The following is an 18672-nucleotide window of genomic DNA, read 5'->3' on the forward strand; positions in this document are numbered from 1 at the left end:
TAAACACAACCCAGGCTAGTCCCCTCTCCATACAAGACTGTAAGAAACTTTCCCAGGCTCCATCACACAGGGTTAAAAGACACCCAAGACATAAGATCACATCCGCACAAGATATAAAAGAGCCAACTAGTGGCCATAACAGACATAGCTACATAATGCTCCACCACACATGGAAAAAGACCTCTTAATAAGCACACATGCATACTAAAACACCCAATACAGACAGGTAATTATCGCCTCACTACATAGGAATAACTACATCCTATGATAAATTGTGCTCTTCACACAAAGGTCCAAAAACAAAACCATCTATCTTGCTATGCAGGTTCAGCTCCGTCTTCATCAAGCCACTGCCCTATCACAGCAGGTTGACTACAGCACAAGTTGTACTGAGGACAACAGATGTTCTATTCACGTAACGGCAACTGGGTGCTCTCAAGCACAGGGTTCACCTGCTATTTCAGAGATTAGAGGTTATATAACTTGACTCTACCACACAAGTACAATGTCACTCAAAACATATAGATGTAGACATCCTACCCTGCCTGTGCACTTTGCCTACTTGCAGTATGCCATATAGAGACTTAGATGCACAATGTCAAAATGTCATCTGAAACAAACACAGCTGCCAGTTTAACTGCAGTTGCCCATACACTGAGGTTAAGGGCCATCACAAAAACAACAGATTCATGTAAGAACCATCCTTACTTCCACCGTTGATTATTGACAAAATTAGACTTAAATAAATGTGCCCGCATGCAAATACTTTTGGTTTATTGTTGTTTACTATTTTACTCAGGTGAGGATGTTCATGAATTCTTTCTGAAGATACGTGCCAACTGCTAGGTCACAGGCCAACATTCCCCACAGTAATACGGCCCAGGTGTCAGTAAAAGGAAATCTCCCATGAAGGGCAGCTTCGTATAATGATGCCGCTGCTGGGGATAGCGACTTAAAAGGAATTCTCATCTTATTATTTGTTTTTCTATTTTTTGCTCCAGCTCAATGTGATCTATGGATTTGTGTTCCACCGCAATTCTAATGTGATAGAGCATAGCGTTGTCCTTGTGAGAACACTCAACTTTTCTGAAAAATATTCCTGTTCCTATCTAAGGCAAAAATATCTCAATTACCCATTTGGACCAACCTGTGGGATTGCTTGCTTCAAAAACAGTGTCATCAAGCTTTACTATACATACATTTATGACAACACACTACATCTCATCCTACCTTAATAGCGACATCTTCGCCGCCCAGAGCCACCATCACCTTGATGGGGGGGAGCGAGGGACTGGAGCTGTGGTGTTCCACTGTCGCTCGCATGGCATTCTACAAGGAAACCAAGATCAAATAGCATAAAGACCTGCTGCTCAGACATGTTTGAAAGAGAGAGAAGGGGGGTGTGACATGGTCAGAAGGGTAAAGCGTCCTTTACAGAGGAAAGGAAGCAAGAAACATAATGCTGCTTTTTGAAGTTGTATATATTGAATGTAAAGCTAACAGAGGGGGGAAGAGCAAGTGGCACATATGGGCCTGACAGTTGTGCAAGCCAAAAAGTATAGGGTAGCTCTGCGCTTGTGGGGGCAGTGTAGTAACAAGAAGAGAGCTATGCTTACCTTGAAGAGCTCAAAGAGCATGTGATAAAGATGAGATGGGACATATACAATGTGAATGGGGTGTCTTGATTCATTAGCTATGGAGAGAAAAGCAGATTAGAGGTCAATGACCAGATTCACAGATAAATGCCCTCACTCCACCACGTACTGAAACAAACACAAACAGATTACAAGACTTGTATATACAGATCAAGATGTGCACAAACATACACAGACATATTACTCGCTTGGTATGTCATATATTCACATATCCAGACTCCAACTTAGAGTCTACCGAAAGTAGTGCAATCACATGCAACACAATTTCCTTACCATTGACTGCCTGGATTTCCAGATTAGGCGAAGCCATATAGTATTTATCACACAGCATCTTCGCCATTTCATAGGCATCTGCACAGACAGAAGTGACAGTATTGGCCTTTGGAGGAAATCAAAATAGACTCATTACAACACCCCTCCTTTGGATAACCCTGAAACAAACAAAAACAGAAGAGCCATTGCAAATTAAAATTCCTTTTAAAATACCCTTTGTGGAACGATTCAATGGCCTCACCTTCGTATATGGTGAGCCAATGTGGCTCTACTGCAGATCCTCCTCAATGGCGGTATCATTAACATGCAACCTTGATTTATGAAGATGATTTTGCTAACAATGCAACTGTGAATGTCAGAATATGACGATCATGGTTTCTGTCAAATAAATCCAGTAATTGTTGTCAATTCCCTGCAAAGATGTATAGGTATCCGTACTCTGAAGCCTGAAAGGCGATTTCTTCTTTTATATTCTTCAAATGTGAAATGTAAACAGCTAGAGTAGAACTGATCTTTGCTAGTAAACATTTGTCAAGAGCATAGATATGACAAGCAATTTTCAGATTACAGAGCTGCAAAGAAATTTCTGATGTAAATAATGAACACGTATGAGGTTTTGCCTCTCAATTAGGGAGATACATTACTTTGCTTACATTGGTTCAAATAGTGTTTCTAATGCTGCATAAAAATGGATCAAACCAATTTTTCTCTTCCCATGTTCACAATATTACAACTATGACAAACGTGCCGGTTCCTATGCTCCCTGCGAGTTCCTTTTCCATAAGGGTCAAAGGGATTTTAAAATGGGAAGGAACTTTCAGATCTTAAAAAGATACCATCCGCACACACAATAACCATCTCATTTTTCTCACCCAAAAATTGGGGCTCCCTTTCACAGTCTCTGCTTTTGACATAATTCGAGCAACCTTAATGCCAAAAAAGATCTTCATCAGCCAATATCAAGGAAAACAAGTTCTTGATCGGAGCTTCTGTTGGTAAGCCAAGGCGAGGGAGATGGGATGGACGAGACAGTATTTTAACAAGCACCTGTTACATATTGTTCCTAGGAAATATGCGCAGTACTGTAAAAATACAGCCTTGTAACCCTTTGCATTTAACAATCTAGACATAAATAATCAATTTCTAGACATAAACTATTTCCAGAGTTTCCAACTAAAGACGTTCTTTGCTTCTACATTCCAACAGCGGAATATTAAAGAGTGCTATCCAAGGAATGATAAGCCTAACCCATGCCAGTGCAAAAAAACTATTTCAGGTTTCTCATCTTCACCTCCCAACCCCTCCATTTGGCAACACTCAAAACAGGACTGACACGTACCAATAGCCTTCAGCTGTGGATTTCAATTGAAATATGACTCAGTAGCCCTCCCAGTGCATTCTGGTCAACGCAGTTCATCTTTAGCAAAGCTGCAGTTCTCCCTTTCAGCCAGCAGATAAGCAATCTTGTTAACCAGCTGGCCATATCTCTCCGGTTGGCATGGCCTAAGTGGGGTGGGAAGGTGGTGAGGGGGGGGGATTAGGGACAATAGTGAATGAAGTTCCTTTAGGTGGGAGTTCTAATACTACAGGTCTTAGCTCTAGATGGTTTGGGAATGAACGTGGTTTATTACCCTTCATAAGTACCGACACAACAGATTAGGAATCATGAGGAGACTCAAACGAAGGCATGGGGATAGGAGTAACAGGGATGCTACTACAACCATTAGGATTGAGCCGATCTAAAGACGTTGAAGCTGTAATAATACCAGGATGAACATCATTTGCCTTCAACTTTAAAACTTGACTTTGAATGATTCCCAGTCGGCCGGATAGCGGTCCAAAAAAGCTGTAACTTGCAACGAATTAGAGTATGTTTGCTAGTCTCACCACCCTCCTTTATAACAGTTAAGTAATTTTCTGGGCCATGGGACTCCACTGGTTTAGACACAGCTTTCCCTTTCCCATGCGGGCACGATTCGCATCTTTTTAATTTGTGGCTGATGGCAAAGAGTATGTCAGGTCAAGGGTTGATTTAGAACCTTCAACATTAGCCGCCACATCGAGTGTCAGAGGATAATCAAATATATAAGGGTTGGACCCTCTGTCCTTTACTGAAGTTCCAAGGCTAGAAAGCAATAAGGGAAGAGTCCCAAGGCGATTTACTCTTAGCATTACTTACTAACTTTTCAGATACAGATTTCCTAATAATGGACAACCCTTCTTCCACAAAATCGATTTCTTTACCAAGGCACTCATTGTATTAGCAAGAAAGTTCACAAATAAATTACATATAGGGAGGCCCTTACCAGCAAGTAGCTGTAAGGAAAATGCTACTTACCAGTACGCATCTGTTCTTGGCATATAGAGCTGCAGAGTAGTACGCTATGCATTAGATCTCCATCTGGTGTTGGGCTCGGATGGTTGCACCTTGTTGTTGTCTAGGAAGAAGTCTTTGTAGTCACGAGATAGGTGACTCCTCCCTTGGACGATAGTGCGCATGCGCATCGACTCCATCCTTAAATTTGTTTTTCGCCATGATGGGAAATGATGGAGTTAGAAGAAAAGAAAAAAGATGTCCATGTGTGTATATCTAAGTAAGATATTACTGGAACAGATACAGGTCCCGGGGAGACGGGGGGCGAGTACTACTCTGCAGCTTTACATGCCAAGAACAGATGCATACTGGTAAGTAGCATTTTCCGTTTGAGGCATATGAGCAGCAGATAGTACACTATGCATAGACTGTACAGCAGTATCTCCCCTAGCGGTGGTGACCTGTATATGTTGCAGTAGTTTCAAAAAGTGTTTTAAGAACAGCTTGGCCCACAGAAGCGTGTTGCTTGGCTTGTAAGTCAACACAATAGTGCTTAGTGAAGGTGTGTGGTGTAGACCATGTTGCTGCTTTACAGATATCTTCTAGGGGAATATTCCCTAAGAATGCCATAGAAGCCCCTAGTTTGCGTGTTGAATTCGCTCCAGGGGGAACTGTTAATGTGAGTTTGGCTTTTTGGTAGCATATTTGTATACATTAGACAATCCACCTTGGAATCCCAGTTTAGAGATAGGATGACCTTTATGAGGTGGAGAGAAAGCTACAATTAATTGTTTTATTTTTTGAAAGGTTTCAGTTCTGTCAATGTAATAAAGTAGAGCTCTTTTGACGTCTAGCGTGTGAAGAGCTCTCTTTGCTACGGAGTCTGGGTTTTGAAAAAAACACTGGTAACGCTACTGATTGGTTAAGATGAAAAGCAGATATGACTTTAGGAAGGAATTTTGGATTTATCCTGAGAACTACCTTGTAACGGTGTATTTGTAAGAAGGGTTCTTGAATAGTTAAAGCCCGGATCTTACTTACTCTTCTAAGAGAGGTGATTGCTATAAGGAAAGCTACTTTCCATGTGAGGAACTGAAGTTCACATTTATATAAAGGTTCAAATGGGGGTCCCATGAGTCTAGTAAGTACAATGTTGAGATTCCACACCGGAGAGGGTGGTAATCTAGGAGGAATGATTATTTTAAGGCCTTCCATAAAGGCCATAATTGCTGGCACTCTAAAAAGTGACAAGTGTTGTCTGTTTTGTAAGTAAGTGGCAAGTACTGCTAGATGTAGAGATATGGATGAGTATACTAAATTACATCTTTGCAAATGTAGCAAATAGCAAATGATGTTCTGGGTGGATGCATCCAGTGGATCGATGATTGTTAGTGCAGTAAATAGCAAATCTCTTCCATTTTGCTGCATAGCAAGCTCTGGTTGTAGGTCACCTGGCTTCTTTAATGATGTTCATACAGTTCGGAGGAATGTTAAGGTAACCAAACTCTAGGACTTAAGGAGCCAGATTGCTAGATTCAGCTGAGTTGGATCAGGGTGCCTTATTTCTCCATGGTTCTGCGTTAGTAGTGATGGAAAGAGGTGTCGTTTTTGGTGCAGACTAGTGAGAGTTCCAACAGGGTGGTGAACCACGGTTGACGTGCCCATGTAGGAGCTACTAGGATCAACTTTAGAGACTGTTGTCGGAGCTTGCGTACCACTAGTGTAAATCAGTGGGAGTGGCGGAAAAGCGAACGCTAATCTGCCAGACCACTTCATCCATATCGCATTGCCCTTGGACAGCGGGTGTGGAAACCTGGCGGCGAAGTTTGGGGATTTTGCGTTTTCGTGTGTGGCAAACAGATCTATGTATGGTTGGCCCCACATTTGGAAGAATGTTTGAATGGATGAAATTCCCATTCGTGAATTTGTTGCATCTGTCAACTTAACAGATCTGCAATCTGAGTGTGAACTCCTGGAAGATGTTCTGCAAGGAGGTACATGTTTTGTGGAATGGCCCACCTCCAAATGTTCTGTGCGAGCTGAGACAGCTGCAGAGAATGGGAGCCTCCTTGTTTTTGTATGTAATACATGGCTGTCATGTTGTCCGTCCGGATGAGGACAGCCTTGTTTTGTACATGGAGCTGGAATGATGTGAGTGCTAGGAATATTGCTAATAGTTCCAGATGATTGATATGGAGCACATTCTGTTGAGTGGTCCATTTGCCTAGGGTGGTGTGATTGAGGAGATGAGCTCCCCATCCTGTGAGTGATGCGTCCGTTGTTAGAACTATCTGTGGAACTGGCTCGATGAACGGCAGCCCCTTAGATAAGTTGGTTGTGTTCCACCACGGCAGAGAGCGGCGTGTGCGGCTGTCTACCAACATCAGATCTGTAAGTTGTCCTTGAGCTGGATTCCACTGATGTGCTAGACATTCCTGTGAGGGACGCATTTGAAGTCTTGCATATGGTACAATAAAGATGCAAGATGCCATCATGCATATTAGTTGCATGAACTCTCTGGCTGTGAGAGTGTGTTGAATCTGAAATTTGGCAATGAGGGTTTGAATACTGGCTTTCCTGGCTGGATTGGGATATGCTAGAGCTGTATGAGCGTTTATCGTAGCTCCTAGATATTGTTGTATCTTAGCGGGCTGGAGGTGCGACTTGGTGTAGTTGATTGTGAATCCCAAGTTGTGGGGGGTTTGTACGGTTTGATGAGTGTGTTAAGCACACTGGTGGGACGATCTGGCTTTTATTAGCCAGTCATCTAGATATGGGAAGCCATGAATGTGTTGTCTTCGAAGGTGTGCTGCTACCACTGCCAGACATTTGGTAAACTCTCTGGGTGCGGTGGTTACCCCGAATGGAAGGACTTTGAACTGATAGTGTTGTCCGTTCACCACAAACCTTAGATACTTCCTGCGTGAAGGAGGTATGGGAATGTGGAAGTATGCGTCCTTGAGATCTAGTGTGGCAATTAAGTCTCCCTGTTGGAGCAGTGGAAGTACTTGTTGGCGAGTGATCATGTGAAAGTGATACGAGTGTATGTACAGATTGAGGGGTCTGAGATCGAGTATTGGTCTTCGAGTCCCATCCTTTTTGGGGATTAGGAAATACAGGGAGTAGACTCCTGTTCCATGATGAAGCAAGGGGACTGGCTCTATAGCTTGCTTTTGAAGCGGCGAGAGAACTTCTTGTTTTACCAGTGTAAGATGTTCTGTAGTCATGGGACGCTGCTTGGGTGGTATTTGGGGGGGTAGCTGTAAGTTCTAAGCAGTAACCATGTTGGATAATTTGTCTTACCCACTTGTCTGTTGTGATGTATTCCCAGACAGGTAGGAACTGTGATAATCTCCCCCCGACCGGAGTGGAATGGCCTGGGGGGAGTGGAGGGAAGTCACGGTTTAGAGGCAGGGGAGGTACGAGGGTTATTGTTACCTCGTACTATGCCTTTGTTATTATTTCCTCTATAACCTCCTCTAAAATAGCCTCTGTAGGGGGATGTTTGAGTGGTAGTTTTAATTGAAGATGAAGTGTCTGTACTGATGTTTTTTGAGGCTCCTCAATAAAAGGAGCGACAAAAAGAACCACATGTTTGTGGAGACTGTAAGGCTCCCATGGACTTTGCAGTCTCTGTGTCCTTTATCATTTTTTCAAGAGTTGTGTCCACAGCCGGTCCAAAAAGGGGTTCTTGATTGATCGGCTGATTTAAAATTATTGTCTGGACCTCTTGCTTAAAGCCTGAGATGCGTAGCCATGCATGTCGCCTGAGCAATACACTGGTGTGAATGGATCTTGAAGCAGTGTCTGTCGCGTCAAGTGCACATTTAATTGAGGCATTTGTTATTAATTTTCCCTCTTGAATGAGGTAATTTGCTTGGGCTTTATATTGGTCTGGCAAATGCTGTAATAGGGTCTCTAATTGATCGTAGTGAGCCCTGTTATATCTAGCCAGTAGTGCCGTTTCCGAAGACTTGGGTTTCGGAGACGGATCGTGATTTTTACAAAAACAACAGTTGATGGACGGAATGCAGAACCCCAGTACAGAGATCTGGGCCTAAATCCATCGTTTTTTTGCTCACCATGCCATTCCAGTTTGAACCCAGCCATATGCAAATCAGTCTTGACCCTGTGCCCCATGGGAACAGTCCAGCCCAAACTGCCAAGCCAGGTTCTCCCTGGACTTGAAACAAGCATCCAAGGACCGGTTTCGGGCTTTCAGCCCTCATCAGCCTGGATAGCTCGATTCCAGTGGCATGGAGAGCACGGGACTCACGTCTGAGCATACCCTTCCCACTCGGGGTGACAAATGTAAAAACAACAGTTGATGGACAGAATGCAGAACAATGTCATACATTCACCCCAGGACAGAGATCTGGGCCTAAATCCATCATTTGTTTGCTCACCATGCCATTCCAGTTTGAACCCAGCCATATGCAAATCAGTCTGGAGTCAAGCTATCCTGGCTGAAGACGGCTGATATCCAGAAACCGGTCCTAGGATGCTTGATTCCAGTCCAGGGAAGACATGGCTTGGCAGTTGGGCTGGACTGTTCCCATGAGGCACAGGGTCAAGACTGATTTGCATATGGCCATGTCTGAACTGGAGTGGCTTGGTAAGCAGAATAACGATGGATTAAACCCAGATCTGTGACTAGGGGTGAATGTTTTGCCATTGTGCAACATTTCGTCCATCATCTTGTGTGTTTTGCTATTCACCCCATGTTGCAAGGGTATGCTCAGACGTGGGTCCCGTGCTCACTACGCCACTGGAGTCAAGCTATCCTGGCTGAAGATGGCTGATAGCCAGAAACCGGTACTAGGATGCTTGATTCCGGTCCAGGGAAGACATGGCTTGGCAGTTCAGGCTGGACTGTTCCCATGAGGCACAGGGTCAAGACTGATTTGCATATGGCCATGTCTGAACTGGGGTGGCGTGGTGAGCAAAATAACAATGGATTAAACCCAGATCTGTGACTGGGGGTGAATGTTTTGCCATTGTGCAACATTCCGTCCATCATCTTGTGTGTTTTGCGGTTCGTGATGTTTAGGCTTGGAAGTGTTCGACGCAGATTTAATAGCAGGCCTGAATGTGTTTGGGCCGGTTTGTCTTTTGGCGCGGACGGAATCAATACAGATTTCGGAGCAGAGTGTCCTTTTGGCTTTGGTATGGAAGGCGCCTGTGGGACTATCACATGTGGTTTGCTCGGTACCGAGCTACCGGAAGGCTTATATTTTTTCTTCGGATCTGGGCTCGAAGGCGGGGCTTCTGAAGCATGTTTTCAGTCGCGACTGGGGCCAGCAGGCGAAGTCTTGACCAGTGTCTTTTGTGGTGATGGTGGGGTTGGGGCAGGGGCAGTAGTACTCACTCGTTGACCAGGAGCGATGGGGTCATCTGAGTCCTCTGCTTCTGACATGATTTCAAATTCTTCGGAATCTTCTTCTGGGACATCTCGGCCTTCATCGAAGATGTCCACTGGTTCCGGAGCTGATCTCTGTGCCATGATGTGTCACTGAGCCCGGCAATCACGAATAATCTTCTTTGATCAAAAAGAGGAGCAGGCTTGGCAGCTGGATTCGTCGTGTTCTGGCGAGAGACACAGGTTGCAAATCTTATGATGGTCGTTGTGTGGGAATTTTGCTCCATACTGGGGGCATTTTTTGAACGGCGTCCTTTCCATGAGCCGTAGGCCGAGCGGCGTCGATAGGCCCCGCGGCGACGACCAGAATCGAATAGATGGCGGTCGTGTCGAAGTTTGAATAGGATTTGAAGAGTCATAGATGTTTTGCGTGTGGAAAAAGTTACAAAATGAAGTTTTCGAATCAGTGCGCAAAAGTTGCATCCGAACCCAATGGAGGAAAAAAACAATCTAAAGAAGGAGTCGATGCCCATGCACACTATCGTCCAAGGAAGGAGTCACCTATCTCGTGACTACAAAGACTTCTTCCAAGACAACAAGGTGCAACCATCCGAGCCCAACACCAGATGGCGATCTAATGCATAATGCCTCGAACATTTCTCTTTCACCATGATCCTTGTCACAATGAAGATCAATTGATCAGTATTTCATAAAGAAAGGGAATACTTAAAATTAAGAGGGGTGGCCTAGCCCAACCTCATTTTGGCTGTGAAAGGCATAGACAAACTGCAGGAAGCCCAAGCACCTCTTGTAGCGCCGGCAGCAGCAGCTCTTCTTTCCCAAATAATGAGGATCCTACTGGAGCGTGGGAGACTAAATCCAACTGCCGAACGAGAGACGATACAAACTTGATTTTGACATCGCAATTTATTGACCTTTCTAAACATCTAGATCCTAAAGACGTCACAACTTTAAACCCATATCTAGACTCCCACTAACTGCTAAAATCGCAGAAAAAATAATTAAAACCGAACTAAGTAAATTTTTGGAGGAAGGACAGCTGTGGGACCCCAAGTATGGCTTCCAGGTGGGACACAGCACGGAGTCCGCACTTCTTAAATCGACTGAAGAAATCAGGACCGCATTGGACCAGGGAGGAAAAGCTGCTATGATCATGCTGGAACTCTCTGCGGCCTTTGATACGGTCCATCATGTTTTACTGATGAACCGGCTTCAAGAGATCGGAGTAAAGTGCTTCGCACAGAATTTAGTTAAATCTTTCCTATCCAATAGAGTACAGACAGTCTCCCATGGAGATTTTACTGCCAAACCCGTCTCACTGCCTTGTGGTGTCCCACAGGGGTCATCCAAGTGTCCGACTCTTTTTAACATTTATGTGGCACAGCTGGCTCCCGTAATTGAATCCTTTGGTTTCAATTTAAGGGTGACACTACTACCAGCTGCGCTTCCATAACTGCATGACAGCTGTAGGAAATTGGATGGCCCAAAATTGCCTGAAACTTAACGTAAATAAAACGGAGATGGTACTATTTGGTAATGAGCCAAGTTTTTGGACCCCGGCGTGGTGGCCAGTTTCACGATGTCCCATTCCATCACTCACTAGGAAAGAAAAAAAACTTAGGAGTTAGACACCAAACTCAGTTTCAAGGATCAGTGGTCTCAGCTACATCCTACACTCTGAGATCCTGCAAAAAAAATACTGCCATTCCTGCCGAAAGACAGCCAACAAACAGTGATCACGGCTTTAGCCATATCCAGATTGGACTACTGTAACAGCTTATACCTAACTATCCAGGAGGGGCTCTTAAAAAACACTTAACCTCCTGCAGAATGCAGCTGCCAGACTACTCACTGGCATCCCAAAATATGCCTCAAATTCAGCTGAAATTAAAAAGCTCCACTGGTTGCCCGTTAAAAAGCGTGTTCTGTTTAAATCTTTGTGCGTGGTCCACTAATCCCTTCATAGAAAAAGACCCTACCACTTAAAACAATGCTTCCGCTGGTATGTACCTAGAAGATCACTGCGGTCCTCAGAAGCCAAGTTAGTCTCAGTGCCCTGTGTAAAAAAAAAAAAAAACTGACTGGGGTGGTAGAAGCTTTGTAGTAGGAGCAGCCAAGGCATGGAATGACCTCCCTTTGCCTCTTAGATGCATGACAAATCTGCTGGACTTCAGGAAGACCTTGAAAACTTGGCTGTTCACTGCATAATGACTTTGTATTTCTTCTTCTGCGTTTAGGCCACTGCAGGACATCAAGTACAGCGCCAGGACACCCTCGGGTAGCAGTTGCACTCTATAAATAGCTTTAACATTAACAAAAACTGTGTACTGCTTTTAGAATTCCTTTGAATCATCGTTTTAGTTCACTGCACTAGCACTTCTCTGAAGGGAACTCCTAATCTGGAGGAACCAATAAGCATGCAGCTTTGAAACCAAGGAGGTGCATATCTAAAGAGCTCTTGGCTATTTAATGACCGACACAGCGCAGACGCACAGCGCAACGTGACAGGATAAAACCTTTTTTTTTTACAATTGCACTTTATTGACCTTTTTAAAAACCTATGTACTGCGTTTAAAATTGCTTTGTATCATTATGTTAGTTGACAGCACTAGCGCGTCTCTGAAGAGAATTCCTAATCTAGAGGGAAGCAATAAGCATGCAGCTTTGAGACTGAGGCGGGGGCGCTGCTATAGAGCTCTCGGACATTTAATGACCAAAACAGCATGAACACGTCAAAGGCAAGCCCATCTGTGACCGTCAGTGCCCAGCCACTATGCAAAAACTTTAATCTATTCCTCTGATGAAATTAAAAACCTCCACTCAATAAGCTACAAATTAGACCCTCTACTATTGCTAAAAACTCAAAATTTAGGACTTTACTACTCCCACGTTTAATATTGCAGAAATAAAAAGTCCATCATTCTCCAACAAAACTGTTCATACCTGCCATACCACACACAACCCCAACCTTGCCAAGTTCATGATTTTCGATCTAAACCCTCGCTCCATGACGAAACATCAAACAGAGATCTTTCATTTACTAGACTCCGAATCGCCAGGCATTCTCTTATTGACTGGAACGTGGTTCACAGACGAGTCTTCCCCTGCCATCCTCGCTGCCCTGCCCGATAATTATTATATTCTTCAAACCAACTGTCCAGCCGGTAAAGTAGGAGGCAGTGTAGCCACAGTGACTAAGAAACACCTAAGGTTCTCCGAACTAACTTCACTAAACGACCCAGCAGTCGATAGCCTTTGTTATCCAACTGTAATCTTTAACTGCCCCACTCATATGCTTCCTTACCTAAAGACCATCAGATTCCGTGTAGCACTACCCACAGCTATTCTACGAGCTAATCTCCACCTTCTTCCTCGCCCACACAAAAATCTTGCTTGTCTGCGATTTCAATTACTGGGCAAACAATAACAAGGGAGGATAATTATCTATGGAATTCTCTGACCACCTTAGCAGCTTAAACCTTGAATAACGTGCTCACTCCCATCAAGGGCCAAACACTAGACTAAGTCTGTACTACTCATTTATACCTGTCTAATCTTACAGTACCACCATGCAAGTGGTTCGACCACCATCTAATCAAACTCTCATTAACCAAACTGAACCCTACCCCCCCACCCCCAAACATCGTCCTACATGCAATCTTCCCTAGGAGCTGGTCACAAGTTCAATGTAAGCTCCTTCTGTAACTTCTTGGCAACAGCCATATCTCATCCAAATAAGAACATAGATCTGTGCGGAAATACAATCTCCAACTGGCTAACGCTGGCCAGCAATGTCCACGCCCAACTACGCAAATCAAAACAGGCTGGACGGCACAATGCCTTCAAATGGTTCACAGATTACCTTAGACTACCCAAGCTGGAGCTACGTCGCTGTGAACGTAAATGGTGGAAGAATTTTTCCCCAAATGCAAAGGAAATCTTTGTAAAGCATCTCAAAGAATAAAAAACACATATCTTGCAAGCTAAATCTGCTTTTTTTCTTTTTAAAATCAAAATTGTTTCGTGTATACACAAACCTAAGATCATCTTTGGAATAGTCTCTGAACTATCAAATCCCGAAAGTCACACTACCTACCGCTCCTTCACAGACGCTCTGCGACGTTCTGAATGCCTTCTTCATTGACAAAATCAAAACTATTAAAGAAAGCATCCCTACAAAGATCATGTATGCAATCCCCCTGCCTCAACCCGTCACTCGCCCCCTACCCAATCCATCTCTTCGGCCAACACATATGTCACCTCCTCCACATCCCCATCATCCACCCCCCGCCCACTTCATCCCCACCCCCCTCATACATCACATCCATCCTCCCCTACCTCCCAGAATACCCTCCCCCCACACACTCCACCCCACCACGTCATACCAACCCACAGCTCATCCCTCACCTCCCGCCCAACCCCTTACACCCCACCCACCAATACACTCATATACACCCCGACCCCAAAACACAGATCGAATACTGGCACACACATCCCCATCATCCACCCTCCGCCCACCTCACCTCCACCCGCCCCAGGCATCACACCGATCCACCCCTACCTACCAGACTTCCCTCTCCCCCGACACACCCCAACACATCGTTATCTACCAACCCTCAGATCAACCCCCACTTCCTACCCAACCCCCTACGCCTCAACCACCAACACACTCAATCACATCCCAGCTGCACCACACAGACCGAATACTGGCACACACATCGGCTCTCCTCCACACCGACCCCGGACGCACCCCCCCTTCTATCCTCTGTCCACTCCCAGCTACACCCACTTCTGCTATTTACCAACAACAACCATCCATTTCACCTATTGTACCCACACTAAGTGCCCCTCCACCCATCCATGCAACATCACCCACTACTCTTCCTGGACCTACCTCACACACAATGGAAAATATCAGTCTCAATAGGATTTTGTCTGAACTCCTACAAATCAAAGAAGAACTCCACACTGTCAAAAAGATGATTTCTAGACAACCAACGCACGTCAAATCGACGTACAAGGCTAGATCAAGCTACCCCTCTATGCACATCTCACATATTCCCAAGCACAAGCGCCTCTCATGGAACTCCATCCCATCCCCCAACCTCCCTTCTCGCCCTATCCGATGCACTAACCCATTCTCGGAGAAAGATATTTGCTCCCTCTTACTCTCCTATAATCCCCCTCCCATCTCCCCTAGCGCCACGACACACACGATTAGGGCTATCACCTCCAATCCACACAGACCCGCCACTCACAACAATAGAGGAATCAGTGATAATAACCTTAGAAGAATCACACTCACACCTGATCCCGCCCCTTCTCTCACGACACCCCTTCTCAAATGCACCCTCCTGAATTGTAGATCGGCCGCTAGACACGCAGTAGATGTCGCCGACCTCATCATCTCTCATGAGCTGGACTTGATTGTGCTAACAGAGAAATGGCTTACTGAATCCTCCTCACCCCTTCTGGACATTTTGGTACCACCTAACTATGACATCATCAGACTTGATAGAAGTGAAAAAGTTGGGGGAGGAATAGCTTGCATACACAGGAGCAACCTATCAGTAATTAGAGCCATATCCCCCACCTTCTCCTCTTGTGAATACATGTGCATCGACATCACCAGTAATGGTACGCCAGTTTGCTCTCTTCACGCCATATATCATCCACCGCGTGATAACCTGACTTTCATTGAACACTTCATGGAAATGATCACAACAACCATCGGACGTCAAAACACCCAAATATTTCTAGGCGACTTCAATCTCCATTGGAATGATAATGATGATCCAACGGTCAACAGCCTCAAAAACTTTATCGACACGCTTGACCTCGCCCAAATCTGCAACAGCCCAACTCAAAAAAAGGCGCAATCCTGGACTTAATAATTTCCAAAAACAATTCCATCCAGCTTGACTCAATCCTCCCCTGTGATTGGTCAGACCCCCACATCATTACTTTCTTCATCAGGGAAACAGTGAAACTTATTGCAGCCCAATCTGCTATATCCAAAAATTTGGAAAAGAGACTTGAAAAAACTCAAGCCCAACACCTTGCCCATTCACTCACATAAACTACTCCTCCCTCCGGAGGACCTCTCCTCCGTAAATGACCTCACCAATCATTATCTTAACACAATGACTACGGTTATCAATGAAGCTGCTCCTCTACAACTAAAGAGAGTGCCTTCTAAAAACTCTAAACCCTGGTTCAATGACCTGCTGAACGATGACAGACGCTTTCTTAGAACCTCAGAACGTCTCTGGAGATCAGTCCCTTCTGCCAAACACCTGAAAACTCTAAGGAAGAGAAAAGACTATTACAGAAAGATCAAACGCACTAAAGCTGAATATTTTTCTCTCACCAACTAGATCAGGCAAGAAATAGACCCAAAAAATTGTTTGATTTAATCAAATCACAATCTAGAGACGAACCTAAACAACTACAAGATACCTCAGGCACCCAACCCACCTATGAAGAATTCTCAGCTTTCTTTAACACCAAAACAGAAAACATCAAGAGGGATCTCCTTAATGACCTCACAGTCCTACAGTCTTACCCTCCTATAACAATACCTCCCTCTACTCCAGCCCCAACTCCGCTTCAACAAACAACCTCAAAACTTCAACTAAAAAATGATGCAGCGTGGTCTTCCTTCGACTCATACACGGAAGAAGCTGTAGGCAAGATTCTGAGCACCCTCAAGCCAGCCAATCATACCACCGATCCTCTCCCTGCTAACGCAGTTAAAGATCTAACCCCTCTGATCCTGCCGCTCTGGACCAAGATCATCAACAGCTCTCTACATCAAGGGTGCATCCCTGACGTCCTCAAAATAGGGCAAGTCACACCCATCCTAAAAAAAACCACAGCTGACCCGATGGATCTTAACAACTATCGACCTATTTCGAAACAGCCCTACCCTAGCCAAACTCTTGGAAAAATGCATCCTCCAACAATTGCCAAAAAACATATTGACCACTTCAACCTCCTTGACAATCACCAATCTGGCTTTAGAGCAGGGCATAGCACCGAAACAGCCATGACTCACATTATCGATGATGCGCTACAAATACTCGACCACAATGGTTCATGCCTGCTCATCCTGCTAGATCTCTTCTCTGCCTTCGATACAGTCAAACATGAGAACCTGACCGATCTACTGAACCTCAGAATGTGCCTATCAGGGTCAGTGCTCAATTGGTTTACCTCCTTTATTCAAAACCGGACCCAAAAATTCAAGGTCAATAACTCCTTCTCCAAAATAGTTCCAGTAACTCTTGGAGTCCCACAAGGGTCCACTCTATCTCCCACACTGTTCAATCTATTCATGGAACCTCTTACTGTCTTGTTGCAAGCATCCAACGTCCAATTTCACATGTACGCAGACGATACACAACTCTATCTGAAGATTCATACTCTTGAAGATGTCATACTACTCAACCAAACACTGTTGAGCACCCAAACATGCCTAACTGAGAACCACCTCAAACTTAACGCTCTCAAAACTGAATTCCTACTCGTAGCTCCACCCTCCAAAATCCCCCTCCTCCAGGACTGGTTCAAACACCTCACGGCATTCAACGTGCAACCAACAATCATTGACTCAGCTAAATCTTTGGGTATAACCCTTGATGGCAACCTCCAAATGCATAAACATATTGCCAATGCAACAAAAGGTGCAAATTTCCAGATTCATATTCTAAGGAAACTTAAACCCTTCCTACCAAAAAACGACCTCAAAACGGCAGTTTAAGCTCTAGTTATCCCCAGGATCGAATACGGAAGTGTGTCTCTTTGCGGTCTCCCCAAAGCTACAACAGCACCTCTAAGAGCCACCATCAACGCTGCAGCCAGGCTCATCACGGGCTCAAAAAAAAGGTCCCACATCTCCCCCGACCTGAAAGCATTGAACTGGCTACCATGGGAAGCCAGAATTCACCTACAAATAGCATGCTTGACCCACAAAGCCATTCACCATAAAGCACCCAGCTATCTCTCTCGGAAACTGTCTATCTCGGGAGGCAAGAGATCCACAAGAAGTGCAGAAAGCCTATTACTGAAGCCACACAGACGAAAACTTACAAATGCTCCTTCTCAGGGATGGCTCCTAGGATTTGGAACGCACTACCCCCAGAAACCAGACTTACCACATCTACCGCACTGTTCAAAAAGAAAGTAAAGGCGATTCTCATGGAAAAATTCACATGAGCCTCTCTGACATTCACAACCTATATAGATGCAAACAGACTAATCTACATGGCACGTTGGCTCTCTCGGCCCGCACCTTTCTCTATATCAGAGACAAGATTTAGCACATCTTAGGATTCAGCTTTTGATCTACATCTTTTGTCTGTTCTATTTATGCACACTTTATCCACACATATCTGTATTTATGTACTGTTTACTGCTGTATTATGTTTTATATCTCCTACTGCTTGATATATACTGCTATTGTGTACTGTTTTTGTATAAATTTTCACTGCTTGTAAAGCGCTCTGATATCCGCAAGGATCTGGTTCGCGCTCTATAAAACTTTCAAAATAAATAAATAAATAATGAATATGCTACTTACCAGTATGCATCTGTTCTTGGCATGTAGGGCTGCTAACATTCATATCTATTGCATAGATCGCCGCCTAGTGTTGGGTCCGGATGATTGCACATTGTTGTCCTGGAAGAGTCTTCGAAGTATCACGAGATAGGTGGCTCCTCCCCTGGACTACAGTGCGCATGGGCATCGACTCCATCCCCAGATTGTTTTTAGCCATTGTGGCAGAGATGGAGTGAAATAGTGTAAAGGATGTCCATGCTAATGATTGAATGCAAGAGAGTATCTGCAGCCGCTACGGGCACCGGGGAGGAGGGTGGGCGATATGAATGTTAGCAGCCCTACATGCCAAGAACAGATGCATACTGGTAAGTAGCATATTCAGTTCGAGGCATGTGGGCTGCTAAATTCATATCTATTGCATAGAATACATAGCAGTCCCTCCATTAACGGCGGTTGCCCGTGCCAGCTGCAGAAGTTTGAAAGAGTGTCT

General features: G+C 44.6%; 1 protein-coding gene across 1 annotated transcript in view; it reads right to left on the reverse strand.

Moving 5' to 3' along the window:
• Positions 1–18672, reverse strand: part of PDK2 (pyruvate dehydrogenase kinase 2) — an 85350-nt gene that overhangs the window by 18544 nt on the left and 48134 nt on the right. Inside the window, exons 6-8 of the mRNA XM_078645243.1 lie at positions 1929–2006; positions 1617–1693; positions 1231–1329 (exon numbers count right to left, since the gene is read on the reverse strand). Of these exons, the coding sequence (XP_078501369.1) occupies positions 1231–1329; positions 1617–1693; positions 1929–2006 (254 nt within the window). The remainder of the gene's footprint in view (positions 1–1230; positions 1330–1616; positions 1694–1928; positions 2007–18672) is intronic.

This window comes from Lissotriton helveticus, chromosome 5_1 (genome assembly GCF_964261635.1).
Source record: "Lissotriton helveticus chromosome 5_1, aLisHel1.1, whole genome shotgun sequence".
NCBI classification, from domain to species: Eukaryota; Metazoa; Chordata; class Amphibia; order Caudata; family Salamandridae; genus Lissotriton; species Lissotriton helveticus.